This window comes from Chaetura pelagica, unplaced genomic scaffold (assembly GCF_000747805.2).
Source record: "Chaetura pelagica isolate M959 unplaced genomic scaffold, ChaPel_1.0 scaffold26, whole genome shotgun sequence".
Classification (NCBI taxonomy): Eukaryota; Metazoa; Chordata; class Aves; order Apodiformes; family Apodidae; genus Chaetura; species Chaetura pelagica.
The window spans coordinates 1,371,810-1,389,798 of NW_009953793.1; the positions used below are offsets into that span (position 1 = coordinate 1,371,810).

The 17,989-nt window shown below is 38.8% G+C and overlaps 1 protein-coding gene across 2 annotated transcripts in view; it reads left to right on the top strand.

The window, feature by feature from the left end:
* Nucleotides 1-4,896: 4,896 nt before the first annotated feature.
* Nucleotides 4,897-17,989, top strand: part of MARCH7 (membrane-associated ring finger (C3HC4) 7, E3 ubiquitin protein ligase) — an 18,418-nt gene continuing 5,325 nt past the window's right edge. The window contains exons 1-7 of one of the 2 annotated variants that reach the window (XM_010001070.1): nucleotides 4,897-5,124; nucleotides 8,789-8,947; nucleotides 9,458-9,629; nucleotides 11,468-11,635; nucleotides 14,378-15,494; nucleotides 15,757-15,926; nucleotides 17,061-17,170. In XM_010001070.1, coding sequence (XP_009999372.1) covers nucleotides 4,897-5,124; nucleotides 8,789-8,947; nucleotides 9,458-9,629; nucleotides 11,468-11,635; nucleotides 14,378-15,494; nucleotides 15,757-15,926; nucleotides 17,061-17,170 — 2,124 coding nt within the window. The remainder of the gene's footprint in view (nucleotides 5,125-8,788; nucleotides 8,948-9,457; nucleotides 9,630-11,467; nucleotides 11,636-14,377; nucleotides 15,495-15,756; nucleotides 15,927-17,060; nucleotides 17,171-17,989) is intronic. The other variant, XM_010001071.1, reaches the window with a different exon arrangement.

The following is a 17,989-nucleotide window of genomic DNA, read 5'->3' on the forward strand; positions in this document are numbered from 1 at the left end:
CGGTCTCGGGGGGCCCTCGGCCCGGCGGGTCGGGGCGGAGCGGTCGGCGCTGCCCTTCAGCCTGGCGCGACCCCCGCTTTGGCGTGGGCCGGGAGCGCCGGCGCGGCGCGGGTGGGCCGGGAGCTCCCGGCCGGGGCCTGAGCCTTCCCGGCCGGGGCCTGAGCCTTCCCGGCCGGGCCTCTCCCCTCAGGCCTGGGGAGGAGGGAGTGGTGTCCTCTTGAGCGGCTCTGCGGAGTACCCGCTGTCTTCAGCACACTGGCTTCAGTCTGGGGGAACGGCCCAGCGTCATGACACCAGCTGCTGCAGGGTAGGCGGACGATCGGCATTTGTAAATATTTTTCTTGATCATAGGACTCCTCAGAGGCTGCTGAGTTTTTTAGTCAGTCTTCCTTGATTGAAGGTTGAGAAGATAACCCGAACAGAGAATTGTGTAGACTCTGCTTCTTGTTTGTCGTAAAAACATGATTGTGAGTATACACTGGTGAAGACACATGATCTCAGGTTGCTCAGGAGAAAGTCTTACAAACAGTTGTATATCAAACCATACAAAAAAACCCAGACCTGTAGATGTAAAAGCTCAAGGCAGAAGTCATCACATGGTTCCGATGAAGGAAACTTCAGTTTAGGATCTGGGAGTGAAGTGTCTGCTTTTCTCAGACTGGGGGTACAGGAACCTTTTAAGCTGTTAGTAGAAAGCATAAAAGCAAGCAAAGGCTTCTCTTATTGGTAGACATGACTCAAATTGCCCCTTGTTTCTCATTGAAGAGGGAGTCAAGGTAGAAGAGAGGAGGAGCGAGAGGTTTCTATTTTAAGTATTTGCTGTTTATGTTACTTTAACCTTTTGAGGTTATACTGCTTGCCTGCAAAGACCTCTTGGATCTTTTATCTCTTGTTATCTCTACTGTGGCTATGTTAGTTGTAGTCAATGTTTTATAACGTAGTTGGAGGGATGACAGATCAAGAAGGGCAGGACATTTGAGCGTTGTACTCAAAATAGGCTGTTCAGCCTCTCCTTTTTCAAGTTGGTTATCTGTTTCCCAGGTACAACTTTAAAATAAAAATTTGGTTTCAGAAGTTGGTTTCTTATTGAGTCTTGAGAGGCATCACGTGTCCCTTATTCCAGGAGACACAAAAGTTGTTTCCAGATTTTTCTATGAGGTTTTGATTTCTAAGTTGCGTAACATGGCATGAGCTGATGAAATGTGCTTCTTTAACAAAAAAAGTGCCTCTCACTCTGCTGTTCCTTTCTCATTTATCTGCTGTTTGATACCAGCGTGAGTAGTGTCAAAATGATGGAGAAGTCAGAAGTGTGTTTTGCCAGAAATAGTGTGTTGAGGACACAGCGGGTGCTCTTTTCCTTTGTAGCGACACAGGCTTTTACATCACTGCAGACTGCAACACAACTTAGATTTTTTTTAAATTAAAAAAAAAATCCTCTGAGTAGTCATGTAAGTGTTTTTTGGCCTCCCTACCTTCTGTGAAAATTGAGGTGACTACTTGGTTATTACAGATTTCATACAGTCTGTTTAATTACCACTTGGGATTAGTTGAAATTCCTATGTGGGTAAACAAAATGCTTAAGGTTTTAATTTGAGTGTCTTTGTGCTCATTCAAAAAAACCCTTAGTATGCTGATACTGTTTGTGAAAAAGAACCGTTCTCATTTGGAAATAACCTATAAAAACACTATATCCCCCTTACAGATAGGTATTGTATCACTCTGACCTGTATTCTGTGACAGTTTAGCATGTTCACCCTGACCACCGCATTGTGGTGTTATGGTCAGCACAAGCCTGGTGTGTGTATTGTGTGTATTCAAGCCAGCTTTCAGGCTTCCCAGGTACGGTGCTTAAATGCTTTTCAAAGAATGCAAAACCCCAGAAGACTTCCTACTAGTGTTGAGATGCCTAAAAGCTGATTCTGTCCAATATATTCAAGTCATGGCTCCATTGACTTCAGTTGGCAGATATACTCTCCCATGATTTCTGCTACTTGGATTCCAAGTAAATTTTGTGATGGATGCCCAGCAATTAAAGAGCACTTGTGTAGTGGTTTTTAAAAAAGGATTAATCCGAATGACATGCTTCGTGTCGCTGAGTCTTTGTTGAAAGGCAAAGATGAAATCCAGTTACCTGGAGTCTAACCTTGTGTATCGGCCTTAGACGAGCAGAACCACCTCTGCATCAAACAAGGCAGGATTTGTCTTGTCAAATGCCTGCTCTTACACAACTCTAATTCATCAGATTTGCTGGCTGAAGCCAGGAGTGAAGAAAAAAAGAACAGTTGTATTTAAAAAATTTGTCATAATGTGTCTGGATAAACTGACATTCAATTTTGCATGTTCTAATGTTATCTTCTTTTAAGACGTTTTTTGTATATAGCTTCTGCAAGATCTCTTAGAAAATTATCCATGGTATCATCCTGACATACTTAGGTGAAACTCACAATCTGTGCTAATTTACAACATAAGGCTGATTGATAACCTTGTCCTCTGGGGGGTTACCACTGGTGGATAAAATTAGTCTTGTGCCTTTTTATGTATGTTTGTAGAAGCTATTGCTAATCTTAGACTCCATTTCTGCATATAGAGGTAGCTGGCTCTGGTGTCCACAGTCTTCCACCGTGTCCTTTCCTATCTGAATCCTCTAATTTTGTCTGTTCTGTGGATGGTGCATAAGCAGTTTTATTAGTATTAGATTATCTCAAATTTAGTCTTCTTACACTTCTGTCTCTTCACCTGGTTCATTTAGACATTGTGTATTCTACATATGCCTGTTTGACTTTTATCTATGTCAATTAATCTGGTTCCACACCTTATCCAGAAGCAGGATGATCCTTAACAAAAGTAGGAATGCTGGTCCTCTTTTTCAAGTACTTAATAGTACAGAATTGGATCCATTATTCTGTGTGTCTGTCCCTAATGTTTTTGTATCAGGGTAAAACATAGATAAACAGTGCTTTGGATGTCAGATCTCGTCAAGACCTACAGCTGTCCTGTCCAGCATACACCCTAGTCTATGTTACTGTGACATTAATTTAGCTTCACAGTTTGCAATTTGAAAAGTTACTTTTTCACACTCATTGCAGCTTCAGACAAGCTTGCAGTACACTTTGTGGCAGATTACTCTGCAGCTTAAATTAGCCATCACTACAGTGTCTTATCTAATGTTACAAATATGAATCAATATGTTTGTTAGATTTGGTGCACAAATGATCCACTGAAGTGGTGTAGCTTAGATTATTATATTTGTCCTTACTGAATTTCATGTAGACTTCCAAGACTGACAGTGTTCTGTACTTTGGAGCGCTGCGTAGAGCATTCTTATCAATATAAATTTACAAGTTTGAGAATTGTGTACAGTTGCTCAGAATTTACTTAGGGGTTTAAATGTGATCTGCAAAGTTTAGCAAATTGATGATTTCAGGCTCCTAATCCAAAGTTAGGAAAGAGAAGATTTCAAAGTCCTGAACTGATCTTGTTTAACTGGTGATGTCTTTGACTAAAGCAAATGGGTTGCTAATGTCTGAAACATGGTCTAGAAGCTGGTGTGCTTCTCTGTAATACAACTCAGTAGCTCTTTTGTACATGAATGTAAACATTCACTTAAACTTGGTAAGCTTTATCATTTTTTTCCAAATTAAAAAAAAGTCCTACTTGCAAGATTCAACATTTAGACTACTTTATGTTGTGACCTGTGTTGTAAAGATAGCAGCTGAAAATGCACCAGAACAGTGGTTTAAAACTTCTGTTAAGGAAATTAACTTAGCTGTCCTTAACTGTTTTGTCCATGGAATTCCATACAAACTAGCTTTTACTAGGTAGAAGATGTAATGCAGCATGACTTCCAGCTAAGATTGAAAGTCCTGAATTTGAAAACTGAATTTGAAACTGCAGACAGATGTGAGGTACATCAGGATTGATGCAGCAGCTTTTCAGATTGATGACCATGACTGATTTGTGGAAAAAAATGTGCTTTACTGATTGATTTTTTTTTTTTTTTTTATAAAGTTTATTCCTGTTTTCAGAATGTTAGACCAGAATTAAAAGTGGTTAAATAAAACATTGTACAACTTCTGCAAATTACCTTGTATCAGTGGAGTTCTCAGCCATCTGCTTTGGAGTTAGTTATGCTGCTCTTCTTGCACTACACCACTCAGGATACTGAGTTCTCTTAAATTTTTAAATTTAAGAACTACGTTTTGTGGTCTGATTCTGTCTGTGACATCCTGAGGACAAGAATCTGTGAATATTAGCAAACCAGTGAGCTACTATTATTTGAGGAACATTAAGTCAAGGACAGGAATGACTGACTACAGGATCACTTCTGATGCAGAAAAGGCACCAGCATCTATTTTGAAATGTCTAGAAATACCAAAAGAGCGAAAAAAACCCCACTCAGCAACTCAAAGGTAAATTTTATATATACCTGTGAGACAACATACGCTCTTTTGTATACATTAATTTTCATGGAGTTGTCTTAAGGAAAGTTAGATATTTCTTCAGGGCAGCTGGACTGCAAATGTACTTTTTTCCACAGGAGGGTGAAACTTCATAGTTTTCACTTGGAAGAATGTGTCACGAGTGTAGTTTCTGCAAGTGTTGAGATGCAGTTCCTTAACAAAAAAAATACATAAGTATTTTTGAAACCTGAGGGCTCTTTCCATGATTCCTGGCTCATTTTGTCTTAATACTGGTGCTGCAGAGTTCTTAAGGGAGTCCCCCTAGTAGTATAACAGAAGGGGCTACATTTCTAGTTTTTTAAAGTGGAATAGGAGGGAGGTAAAGAAGAGGTTATAAAAACTAGGGTATGAACTAATTTCCTCGTCTTACTGATGCACAGTCATCATGCACTGCATGAATATTTTTATATGTGAGTCATGTTATGATACATCCAGAATGACTTGTGTGTTTTTTGCACGTAGGTCCCTGCTTCTGAAAGAAAAAATAATCAGTGCATCCTTATATAGGATACGAAGAATGGAGTCAAAACCCTCAAGAATTCCTCGAAGGATATCTGTCCAGGCCTCCAGTGCTTCACTAGGATCTAGAACATTGACTGGAAACAGTTTGGCTGGTGCATATGGTGTCAGAGAATCTACACGGACATTAGAATCTGGATACCAGGTAATGTTGTTTTGTCTCTTTCTATAAAGTATTAGTGAATGTAATGTGTATTTTTCAACAAGAACCCTAAGACCCAGACACACACATAAAAAAGGAAATATAAGGAAAAGTTCTACCCAGGGCATTGCATTTGTGAACAAAAAACAAGATTCTAGAATGCAAAGATGTTTCACTGGCCAGTGACGTTTTTTTTGCAGTATGAACTGCTAGTTCTAGGTCTGTCGTCTTTGCCTGCTTTTTTGATTTAAGCTGCATCTTAAAAAATCAGCTGCTCAATGAACAAAGGACACACTGATACTATGGAACTGTTCTGGCATAAGTCACTGAAGTCTTAAACCTGGCTAAATGGGGCTTTCAGTTGAGGGAAAAGGAAGATTTTGTTTGCATTTTTATGTGTACAGGGCGTTACACTTTGTGTGTGGATGGGACAAAAAAATACAGGAATGTGCTGCCGTTTGAAGAGTTGGCAGCGCTTTTGTGGGGGAGAGGAGCCATGCTCAAGAGTAAGAAGTTACTCTCTGCAGATACTTTCTCTTTGAAAGCGTATTATGGGAAGTAGAGATTAAACTACTTCAAGAATTATTTTGGGCTTTTTGAAACAACTGGTGGCTGTTAGGTTCAACTGTCATTTTGTTCCTGCTCCTGTTAGCAGGAGCACCTCAGTTTTGGGCCCAGAAATGTAGGCCTGTTTTGGTCTTTGAAAATACGGAAACTTAACTGCATGATTGACTGTTCATATTTTTTGACAAAATGGTTATGAGTTTGGTCCCTGCTGAGTAGCTATCTGGGACATTGTCTTATATAATGCCTTTTCCAGAAAAAGTTTTACAAGTAATAGAGCATGAATTATTTTTAGCACAATTACACATATATAGGCTATAGGGATGGTCTAAGGGTAATCTTCAGTCGTTTTTGCTTTTTGAATTCTTATACATTTTTCACTGGCTGGCTTCTCAGCATAACTAAATCAGGTAGTCTTACTCTTCTGTAGGGATCTGTGGACAGTCTGCATATCACTGTAAGCTGTTGATCTTGGGCTTAACTGGTGCTGTAAAGTTAGATGTGTTACTGCTGTTACGAAGTAGCACAAGACGGTTATCCACTTTATTTCATTTATTATGTGAACTCCAATTTGTTCACTGCACTGTATATTGTCTTTTCACTATTTCCCATTGAGCAAAGTGCTTCTAATCTGAGGAAGGATTTGTATAACACTTTACAGTTAAGAGAGAAGGGAATGGGAGATTAATGTTGTATACCTTCTTCCCACGCCAATTTATAGAAAGTAGTCTGAGATCTTCTTACACAAGACTAGAGTTTAGTGATAACAGGATAGAGAAGCTCCCTCGCTCGACTAACCTTTGGTACTTTCTGAGCTCTTAGGAACAAATTCCATTATTGCATGCAGGTGAAGATTGCAAGTGGCTGCGGCAAGAGGAAACAAATAGCCTGAATAAGATTAAGTCCAGTTAGATAGGAATAGAATGGGCAGGCATTTTTGCTTTGTTAATCCATTCAGGAGCCTTTGAATATAAAGTATTTTTTACAATTAGAGACCATACTTGATGATAGCTTAACTCAAAAACTCCTGGAGACAGAGCAGGCAAACTTTTGAGTATTTGGTTTTGTCTAGGGCTTAATGAAAAAGAAAGGTTTCTGTTGGATAGGTTTCTTCCACTTTCCTTTTTTTTTTTTTATATATGTAGGAATTCTGGTGTCATACGCTTTTGAAATCAGTCTGAGTAGGACTCTCTGCTCATCTGAGGAGGCATAACAAGCAGAGTAATTATAAACTAATGTCACGTATGTGACAGTGTTGTTTATAGGTGACTTACAATACAAAAAACAAATGAGTGTAATGGTATGAGAAAAACATTCCTATGCTTTATGATACGACATTATTGAACATTTTGTGATAAACTGACAGTTTGGTTTTTTTTAATAGAGTCATAGGGTCAAGTATAATGTATAAAAATGGTTTTAAATATTTTTCCAGTCACATTTTTCTGCTACTGAAAATAGACACTAAAAGCAGAATACCTGGTCTAATGCTTTGATTATTAAGTTCTGACAAAGGATGCTAACAAATCTTAAGCTGAACTGAAGGAACAAAGCAAACTGAGATTTTTTTGTTTGATTGGTTTTTTGTTTCGGATATAATTGAGTGTTACAGGTATAATGATGATCTTAAAGGTCTTTTCCAGCCTTGGTGATTCTGTAGTTGTGTGATAGTACAACTTTTAAGAAATAGTGATAGAAATTACTGCAGTTGTATTAACAGTTCATAGAAAGACGGTGGGAAAATTGTAATTTAAAAACACTGTAATAAAATGGTCAGAGTTCTGTTATTTCTATTATTTTTATTCATTTCAATGACTACTCTTTGGAGCAGATTGCAATGTCTTTCCTTAATTATCATCTGTTGATTGAAATTCAGTGAAACTAGTAATGTAGAACCTCATTCCCTCAGGTGCTGTTAAAGTTGGACAGATTTGTAGGTTACACAATTCCCAGTTTCATTATTAGAAGCTTGCCTGTGTAGCCGAGGTAAAGATCAAGCTCCTTGGAAGGGAAAACACAAAACAGGTACAGTCATTGCCCTGCAGACATCAGACTTCAAATAATTTGAGCGCTTTGTTCTGAGGTAGTGGAACAAACTGGTTATTCACAGGACTGTTTTGTTATACGTATCAAACTGCATTCAGTGTCTGTGCTGAAATCCGGTACTGACACTAGTTATCTTATTCTTAAGCCCAAAGTGATTTTTGTACCCAGTGTTTGCCGTTTTATGGTGGTCTTCAAGATTACTGTTGCATAAGAAAATTAGAGACACAGGTTTCAATTTTATAGTGAAAAATGGAAACGTATTTTTACTACTTGAACAAAATGTAATTTGAATTAATAATGAATAATTTGCAAGCCTTTCCTACCAATAGCACAAATATGGCTTATTAGAATAGACTGCAGAGAAATAAAAAACTTAAGCAGTGCTAGAAGGGAAGTGTTTAAGACTTGAGAAGATACTGTGTAATTTGCTTCATTGTGTGTTTTTGTTGTGTGCTTTGTTGTTGTTTTTTTTAAGGAATAATAACCTGATGACATCGTTTGTTAGTTGTCCATCTATTCTACTAGAACAGGTTGTGCTCCTCCTGTAAAAATAATTATCTGTTAATAGCTGTAAGACATTATTTTTCTTCTCCTCCCCCTTTGCACCCATTGTTTCCTTTGTTAAAACTGATGACCAGGACAAGACAGATGGTATGCTTTAGTGACCAACACCCCAGTTTTGCTGTGGCACTTGTACTGTCATGGAGACTCTTTCTACATAGGTGGGTGTTTTAACTTAACACCCAAAAGCAAATCCTTGATTCTAAGTACTAGTATCTAAGTTGAGGTAATGCCTTAAAAGCCTTACACTTCAACTTTTCATTGTCCACAGTCAAATGAAAGGATAGATAAAGGAGATGATAATTGCTAGAAAATATTTGAAAAAAATCTTTTCCCAGTGATTCTCTCTTAAGTCTGTTTCATTTCTTCTTGAGATTTCTTGTAAAAAGTTTCCAGGTCTGTTAGTACTGCACTTCTCTCTGATTTCAATATTCAGATCAGATACTGAGTTAATTTTGAATTACAGAATGCATATGATAAGCATATCGTTTTCCAGGAATCCAGTGTATTGAACAGTTCCAGTAGAGACTGGGGAATTGGAGAAAGAGACACCCGTGAAACTCCTTGGAAGCTTACAACGTCTTCTCCTACTCGCTACTCAGGGACACTTGATCATCCACATTCTGGAAGATTTTTGGGAAGCAGAAGCAGATTGGTGAGAATTGTTAATGTCTAATACTTAAAAAAAACCCTAACCAAACAAAACAGGTTGGGGATTTACCTTAGCTTTTCCAATCTGAACAGCTGGCAGCAAGAGTTCACAGTAAAGTTTCCATATAAGTAGCTCTTATTAAGATGGAGGGAAAGCAGACGATAGCAGTTTTAAGAAATTATTCAGAGGATGAAAATAATGCTGATTAGTTCTACTAATAGCTAAGAAATAAATTTGAAATGAGAGTGGCTCTGCAAGTATCAATTTAAAAAGAAAAAAGGAGAGGGTGGTTAGAATCTCATACATGTTCTCTTCCTACGGATGGCAAAATTAATACTGTTGATACTCAGCTTCTTCCATCAGGATAAATCCTACATTATTTTTAAATAAAAAGCTTTTGCATCCAAAATTGATTCTTTACTATTTTTGTGACTCTTACCTGATGTACACTTATGTTCAATGTATGTACATCTGAAATACTGTGTCTGTAATGTTTTTTTGTTGTTATTTCAGTCTGCATCATCTTCCTCTCATTTTACATCTGGGTGTTACGGTGAGTCTGAGAGAACTCAGGGAGCATACTCCAGACTGCACAGCCAGCAGCGAGATAGTGATTCCAAGAGACCTAAGCTATCTTGCACGTCTACCTCTTCTGTGAGAAGTAATGGCTTGACTCCTTTTTCAGGTGAGATGCTGCTTACTAGATCTGAGTTCCCTGAATATTGTCTGATCAGTAATATCAAGTTTTTAAATACTTGCTTTGAAATGGTATACTTTTATTATTCTTAAATATTGAAACCTATGGCTGACAGAAGAGTATGTTCACACTGATAGCAGTATGCAGAGTACTAAGAATGCTGTTAAGAAGTTTTTGGGAAAATCCAGCTGTACTCATGTAATTTCAAAATTATTACCTGTACCTAATCTAATTGCAGTAAAGCTAAACTTCATGGCTCAAATATGTCTTAATTGGTTAAGATTTCAAGGGAAGAAAGACCACAGCTGCATTTATTTTGTGGGTCAAATTGTGTTGGCAAATCTACATGTGCCAGGGACAGCAGAAAGGAAATCTTTCCTTACTTAGCTATGTGTTCCAAGAAGCACGTGTCATGGCTGGTTAGAGCCCTGCTGTTAGGAGTCGGGAAAGAAAGAGCTCTTATTTAGCAGGGCTGAAACTCATTGTATAGAGTCACAGAATCCTAGAATGGTTTACGTTGGAAGGGATCTTATCTTAAAGACCATCCAGTCCAAACCCCCCTGCATGGACAGAGACTCCTCCCACTAGACCAGGTTGCTCCAAGCCCATCCAACCTGTCCTTGAACACTTCCAGGGATGGGGCAGCCACAGCTTCCCTGGGCAACCTGGGCCAAGGTCTCAGCACCCTCACAGCGAAGAATTTCTTCCTAGTGGGCCAGGCAAAAATAAGCATTCTGCAGTGGGAACACTTACAGGGAAAACTTGAGATTTTCATTAAAGCAGTAAATAAGTATATGATACCTGGATAGATGTAAGTTAAGCAATGCGCTAATGAAAGTCTAGAAGTCAGGAAATAATGGTCAAAAACTTATATAGAAAAAGTTTCTAGAATGTTTTGAAATAGATTGATAGATGCATTCACATTACCCTTGTGAGTACAGGTCCATTTTCTTTTTATACACTCTTATGGAACCACACAGCCATCCAAATAAAAGTCAAATTCTTGCTGAAAACCCAGTATTGCTGATGCTTTCTTACTCTTTGTTAATAAAATGACCACCATTAACATTTCTCATTATGTTGCAGGACTGTTTGTCTTTCCATTTCTAGATGGGTTGGTCATCACACAGCTGACCAGTTCATGCTTAAATACAGATTTATAAGTTAGTGGTAAAACAAAAGGTGGATTTTTCAGAGCCTTTAAAGAACACTGTTTTGAAATGAGTTTTGTTCATAGCTGAAGCATGTACAGTTCCCTGTTTAGTTGATGGAGCTGTTTGCAAACAAAACAAGATCCCTTTTTAACTGAAGTGTTCTACTGTGCATTATGAGCGAGAACGGTATTAGTAGTTGTTCTTAAAGATGTCTAGGCTGCGTTTAAGTTTCTTCTGTCTTTCTGGAAAATTAATTTCAGAAGCATTTAAGCAGCAGCATTAGAATGGCAACATTTACTAAGTCTCAAGCTGCTATTTAGCCCTGTTGTGAAGCCTGTTTAATAACTAACTACCGTTAGAAAGCAAGATGCTGTTGCTCTTCCTCCTTCTGTCCTGTATTGAGTGTTAATGGGCCTGACTTGTCACAAAAGCATTAGTTTTTATGCAGGTTAGCTCTCAGAACTAACTCACTGCAAGATTAAATAGGTGCCAGCATCAGCAGAGTGCTGTGTATTCTTGGCTTTAACTTGGCAGCGGGTTAGTGGATCAGCTTATTGGTATCATTAAACTAGTCCTTGATATGGTATAACCAGAATGTATGCATAAGTACCAGCCTTAATGGATTTTTAAATTATTGCAAATAGAGGGGATTTTACAAATTTTTCTTCCTAGATTCCCCTTGGAGGTACAGTAGGATTCCTAGATCTTCATCAGTGGTGCTTGGCTCCCTTGGAACTGAGCTGGTGAGAGAGCGAAGAGAGTTGGAAAGAAGAACAGATCTGTCTGTCAATAACCTGGTGGATCACAGCTACAGAAATAGTGACTTTTCATCTTCAACATGTATGTGTTGTACAGCTGAAAGCTTGTAAACCCATAGGTTGCATGCCTCCTAGTTTCTTGACATGGTCTTTTAATATTTTCTGCAAAATGCAAAGCCAAAAGATCTATTTTAATTTTAAGGTATCCTTTTAAATAAAGTTGGTTGGCCACTTCCCATGCATTGGCTAAACCATCAAAGGATATATGCATGGTGTAGCTTGTAAATACATTCAGTCATAAGAAAATTGTATTGGTGTTTTGCCACTTACTGTGAATAGTCAGCCTATTTTATTTTTGTTCAACTTAAGATCTCTTTGTATCTAGGTATGGGAAAAGAAGTATGTTGATTTGATTCAGGAAAGGGTTTTCATGATGATGCCCATATGGTACTGTCTCTTTCCATTTGGGTTCTTGAGTGTTGATTAGGAAAAACTGCTAGACCACGGAAAATAAAAGTCAAGAAGCACATGGTGTACAGGAGGTGAGCACTTTGTTCCATGGTGACTGCTAGGACTAGTACAGACTCTTGCACTGTCATTTCCACTTTCTGTCCAGTGTTGTAGCCTTTTAGAACTACCTCAGAGGGAAGGTCATCAGTGTTGATCTGCCACCTTCTGCACATGTATTAGTGGCATTTTATAATGTAGAAGTTAAAAAAAACCCCAACATTTTTACAAGTATAGAAGCTACACAGGAAATATAAAAACTAGCTCCAGATTTCATCCTGCAGTATTGCCTTCCCAGAAGAGTCTGTTTTAATGTCATCATACTCTACATTTCTGTAATAAGTGGACAGTTGTAGTTTCCCTGGTGGAGCCTAATGGGTGAAATGGATGGGTGGACAGTCTTGCTGTGTATTGTCCACACCACATTTCTATGAGTAGTGGCACTGTTAAGTGCTATAAAACTAACTCCCAACTGTGTTCCCCACTGTGTAGTTAAAACCATATGGCAGATGCTTGGCATCTGTGCAGGTTTTTCTTTACTTAGAATCTGCCAAATGTGTAAACCTCAGCTTCAACAATAAATACTGATTGTCATGCAGAACTCATTAAAAAAAACAACAACCAGACCCAAAACAAACCAACAAAAATCCATCAAAATGGCAAACATGAGATGTTTCATGTTTGTCTCCTACCTTTTTAAGTAAAGATACTAAGCTTCCCTTCTTATGAGGAGAGCAGGCTTCAGCTCCTTCCTCATTCCCTCCTGCCTCAAATCTAGCCACTTGAGGAAGGAGACTAGCTGATGTTAGCCTCTTCAGGTGCTTCATGTAATGGTAACCACAGTTCAGCTACAGTAGCATTCTCAGTTGAGGTACTTCCACAGTATGTAGAGAAAATACGCTTCTAAGAATCATAGAATGGTTTGGGTGTGAAAGGAGCTTTGAAGGCTGTCTAGTCCGACCCCCCTGCAGTGAGCAGGAACACCTTCTGCTAAATCAGGTTGTTCAGAGCTCTGTCCAACCGCTTCTCTGAATGACTTATTATGGTGTTTCACTACCCTCATTGTGAAAAATGTCTTCCTTACATCTGGTCTGAATCTTTCCTCTTTCAGTTTAAAATTATTACTCCTTGTCCTATCGCTACAGGCTCTGTTAAAAAGTCTGTTCCCATCTTTCTTACAGGCCCCCTTTAAGTACTGAAAGGCCACAGTCAGATCTCCCTGGAGTCTTCTTTCCAGGCTATACAACCCCAACTCTCTGTCTTTCTTTATAGAAGGGTTGTTCCAGTCCTTAGATGATTTTCATGGCCCTTCTCTGGACCTGCTCTAACAGGTCCATGTCTGTCTTGTACTGACTCCAGAACTAGTTGCAGTGCTCCAGGTGGGCTCTCACCAGCACAGAGTAGAGGGGCAGAACTGTCTTGCTTAACCTGCAGGCCACTGGGAAGCATGGAGTGATCAAACATACTCTTAAAAAGCAGGGGTTAGACACAACAATGTTGTGATGGTTATCTGATTGACTATAGGTTATCAAGGTAATTGGGAGAGCAGATGAGGTTACTAATCAAGAATGGTTCAGTCTGATTGAGCTTAAGGCAGCTGCAAAGCTGAACAGGTGAACTAACTTAGTTGTTGAATTTGTTTGATAAAACAACAGCTAGATAAACCTTTAGGGCTGGAACAGTGAAATTACAGTCTTTCTAGGGTATTGTTTTTATTTTTGAGTTCTTGGTTTAAAACATTTAGTAACATACACATAGAATTTAGTTACTATACAATTTCTGTTAACTGAAGTCAATAATTTTATGCTACCCTTAAGTAGTGTTTGCACCTGCAGCTCTTTATGTTTGTTTTGTGCCCTGGTGTCTGTTAGAATGCTGAAATTTTGATTAACCTGTCTCTCTCAGCCTAGAGGCAGAATGGACCTGTAAGTTATTAATAGTATTGCATATAGTTTGCTATTCTTTCTTCAGATTCTGTTCTTATATAGCTTCTGACAGATGGTCAGAATTGTCATATTTGCACATGAGAAAGGAGGCCATACCTTGATAATCTAAAGATTTTGGGGGTGTTAGGATTCCAAATGGATTTACCAGACTGAAATCAGTCTAGGTTTCAGTCTAGTTGTAGTATCCTGTTAAGTAAATTTAAACTTAATATTGCTCTGGAATCTACTTCTCTGCCAATCTATGTCTCTGCCAAATTTGAAACAATTTTGAGTAAGGGTCATGAAATCGTGAACTTCTGCATGTACACATTATCCATCTGAAATGTCACAGAGCACATTTTGTCATAGTACTTCCCTCTGCTTTTCTGCAGATCTTCAGGACAGGCCTGCCTCTTCATATGCAGAGGGAGCAAGGCCGAAAGAGAATTCGTTGAGCGCTTTGAGGCTGAGTGCATCCATGAACCGCCAGTTGCCTTCTGATCATCAGCCAACTTTATTCAACAGAGACTCTAACGTGAACTCTTCAAGATCCAGCTACCCTTTAAGGCAAAGGAGAAATGAATTAGAATCTCCTCAGAGGAGCATGCAACCAGCATTTCCTTTTACTGCCATTAGAGATGAAACTCCTTCCTCTAGTCGTTCTGAAAGAGTTTTATCTTCTCAGAGGTCACTGAATGAGCCAACAGCTGACAGCGAAGGGAGGCGCACGACTAGGCAGCTGCTGTCTCGTTTAGCCTCTAGTATGTCATCTACATTTTTCTCTCGAAGGTCTAGCCAAGACTCATTGCATACAAGATCATTAGGCTCTGAAGAGTCAACAGTGGTCCCAAGAGTTCAAGCTTCTACTCTGTCCAGCAGTAATGGAGCTGCAACTCCGGAAGTTCCAGGACTTCAGATATCTGAAGCTTCTCAGGGATTTAGTTTTCTTAGAAGAAGATGGGGTTTATCAGGAGTTTCACAAAATCATAACTCTGAATCTGATGGGGAAAGTTACAGACCAGACTCAGAAAGTAGGAGCACAGGATCCTGGTTATCATCATCTTTGAGGAACAGATGTACACCTCTCTTTTCCAGAAGAAGAAGAGAAGGAAGAGATGAATCCGCAAGGATCTCTACCTCGGACACAACTGCTAGATCACAACATATCTTCAGAAGGAGAGAGTCAGGTGAGGAGACCTCTCTTGAAGCATCAGATAGCCCTCCTCGGGCTTCTGTGGGCAGACCACCAACACCTGCAGTACCTGGTATTCCTACAGCTACTGCCTCCCCACCAGATTCAGCCCACAGTAGGAGAAGTTCTGGAATTCTGCCTGGTTCTCTCTTTCGATTTGCAGTGCCTCCAACATTAGGAAGCAGTATGTCTGACAATCTTATGATAACTGTAGATATTATTCCCTCTGGCTGGAATCAGTCTGATGGACAAGAAAGTGGCAAGTCTAGAACACCACCTTCAAGAGATCCAGAAAGACTGCAGAAAATTAAAGAGAGGTAAATTAGTTTGTTATTTTCAGATAGTAAAATGCACCTGACTTGGCATGAGAGGACTTTCTGTAACTAGGATATCAAAAGGAAACTTTCCTTCAGAGAAGGTGGCAGCTCAGTCCTGTGTCACCTATGTTCTCACTTTTGTCTTTAGAACAACATGTTTTAGTACTCCTTGTTTTGTGAACAGCTTGATGAATGGAATTGTCATTATAAAAACTCTTGCGTGGAATGTGTGACAGTGTTTGTTGATATCCTTCCTGTTCAGCTTGCTTTTAGAAGACTCTGAAGATGAAGAAGGTGACTTATGCAGAATCTGTCAGATGTCCTCTGCGAGTTCAGACAACCTTTTAATAGAGCCATGCAAATGTACTGGAAGTCTGCAGTATGTTCACCAGGAGTGCATGAAAAAATGGTTGCAGTCCAAGATTAATTCAGGTAAAGCAGACTCGAGACCAGGGTAGACTTCCAGTTACACTGGGAGGCTTATCAGGAGAATTACTCATACTAATATTAAGGTATTTGAAAAATGAGCAGCTGAGGACAAACAGCAGTGTTATGCCTCCAGGCCTATTGTTTATCTGTGCAGCTTGTCATGTGAGTAGTTCCAACAACTGTACTTGTCATTCAGAGATGTACATTTTTGGCATTGTTTACTAAGGTATTAGGCAAAATATAATGTTGCAGAAGTATAGCTTTAGAGCTGCTCTACCACTTTGGGTGAATTTGTTACCCACCCTTCCTCGTGCAGGTTCTACTTTGCAAGACTTCCATACCCAGGTTGACTATAGCAGAGTGATAGGAATTGATAATTCCAAAAGTGTTTTTCTGTTGTAACAAAACCAAAACAAAAACACACCAGAAACACAGCAGGAAAAAAACTTAGCTCCTATTCAAGTCAGTGGAAGCACTTCAGAAAATGCACACTGTACATATGTTTTTGTAATAAATTGCATGACCAGTTTATAAGTAAGCTATCTGTAGTAAGATTTCCTGCCAAAGGAAGGCACTAGCGTTCGTTAATTTTTTTTACTCTGTATCAGAGGATCCATATCAGAGTAGGGATGTATTAGATGCTTTAGCCTCTAGGATGAAGTAATTTTGGAGTGTTTAACTACATAAGACATCCACCATAAGCTCTCTTTGTTCATCTTGTTACTTATGAAGCAGCTTTAAGACAAAATACTACTCTTTACAATAACTTCAAGCTATTCCAGTATATTTATTATATGATTCTTGGTTCTATAATTAATACTGCTTTTATGTGTATTCATAGTACACTGTAAAATTCAAACAGCCCAAGCAGTGATTTTATGCCAGAATTTGAGTTCCAAGAGCTATAGTTTTCAGGACCATGAGGCAAAATATACATATCTGGATAGAGAATAAACATTCTATAGCATTTAATTTCTGACAGTAGTCACTACATTCATATTAGAGGCTTTCTTTTCTTCTAACCTTGCTCTGCAAAATACAGCCAAGAATTATCATTTGTAATTCTTGTATAATTGTGTCCTAGGTTACAGATTGTTGCAACTTGACACTGACTTTTCCCCTGCCCCTTCCCACTAGGTTCTTCTTTGGAAGCAGTAACAACTTGTGAACTGTGCAAGGAGAAGTTGAATCTTAATCTAGAAGACTTTGACATTCATGAACTCTATAGGGCTCATGCAAATGAACAAGTTAGTATATTTTGCCTAATTTTTAAGTGTTGGTTTAGTGCTGGAAGAGTGCTCTTCAAAATGTATATTTTCAGGACTATTATGCACATTAAGTAATGTCAACATGGAACAGATTTTTCTCCTCAGTATTCAAGACAAATTCTTTCTTCCTGCTGTGCTTCCTATAGCTGAGCTTTCAGTAAGTGTAATACATCTCCTGCCTTTTCTTAGTTGCAGATCTGTTACCTGGCTTTGCAGTCCAGTGCCTCTGCCACATAGGTGCTGGGTGAATACCAGTATGATTAGATTGAATTTCACATTAAGTTGTGAATCATCTTTGCTTCTAGCTGTTTTTTAATGCAATTGAGCAATTGTTTTAAACGTAACATAAAAAACTTGTTTTGTTACATTAGAGTGGTAGAAAGGACCAGCTTCCTACTGTTAAAGGGGCATTAGCAATACTGCTGTTACCAAAAATACATTATCATAGAACTACCGATTGTGTAGTATTTAAAAAATAATAAATAATTAAAAATTGGGAGTTATTGTAATGAACTTTATTCAGAGGGTTTTTCTTACTCTCTGGGTTGTATTATGTGATTATAGAAAGAACAAAATTTGTCTATCTCAGAAGTTGAAAGAACATACAAAGTGACACCAGTTTTGAGGTGAACACCAGCCTCTTAGTTCCTGTCACTCTGACAAGACTCAGGAAAGTCTCAAAGATTGCCATCATCTTGTATTTTAGCAGTACTGGTTGCTGGTTACTGTTGCTGTAATTAGATAGAAATAAGAGCTTTGAAACTTTTTCCTAAATTGTCACTAAATGACCGGTTCAGC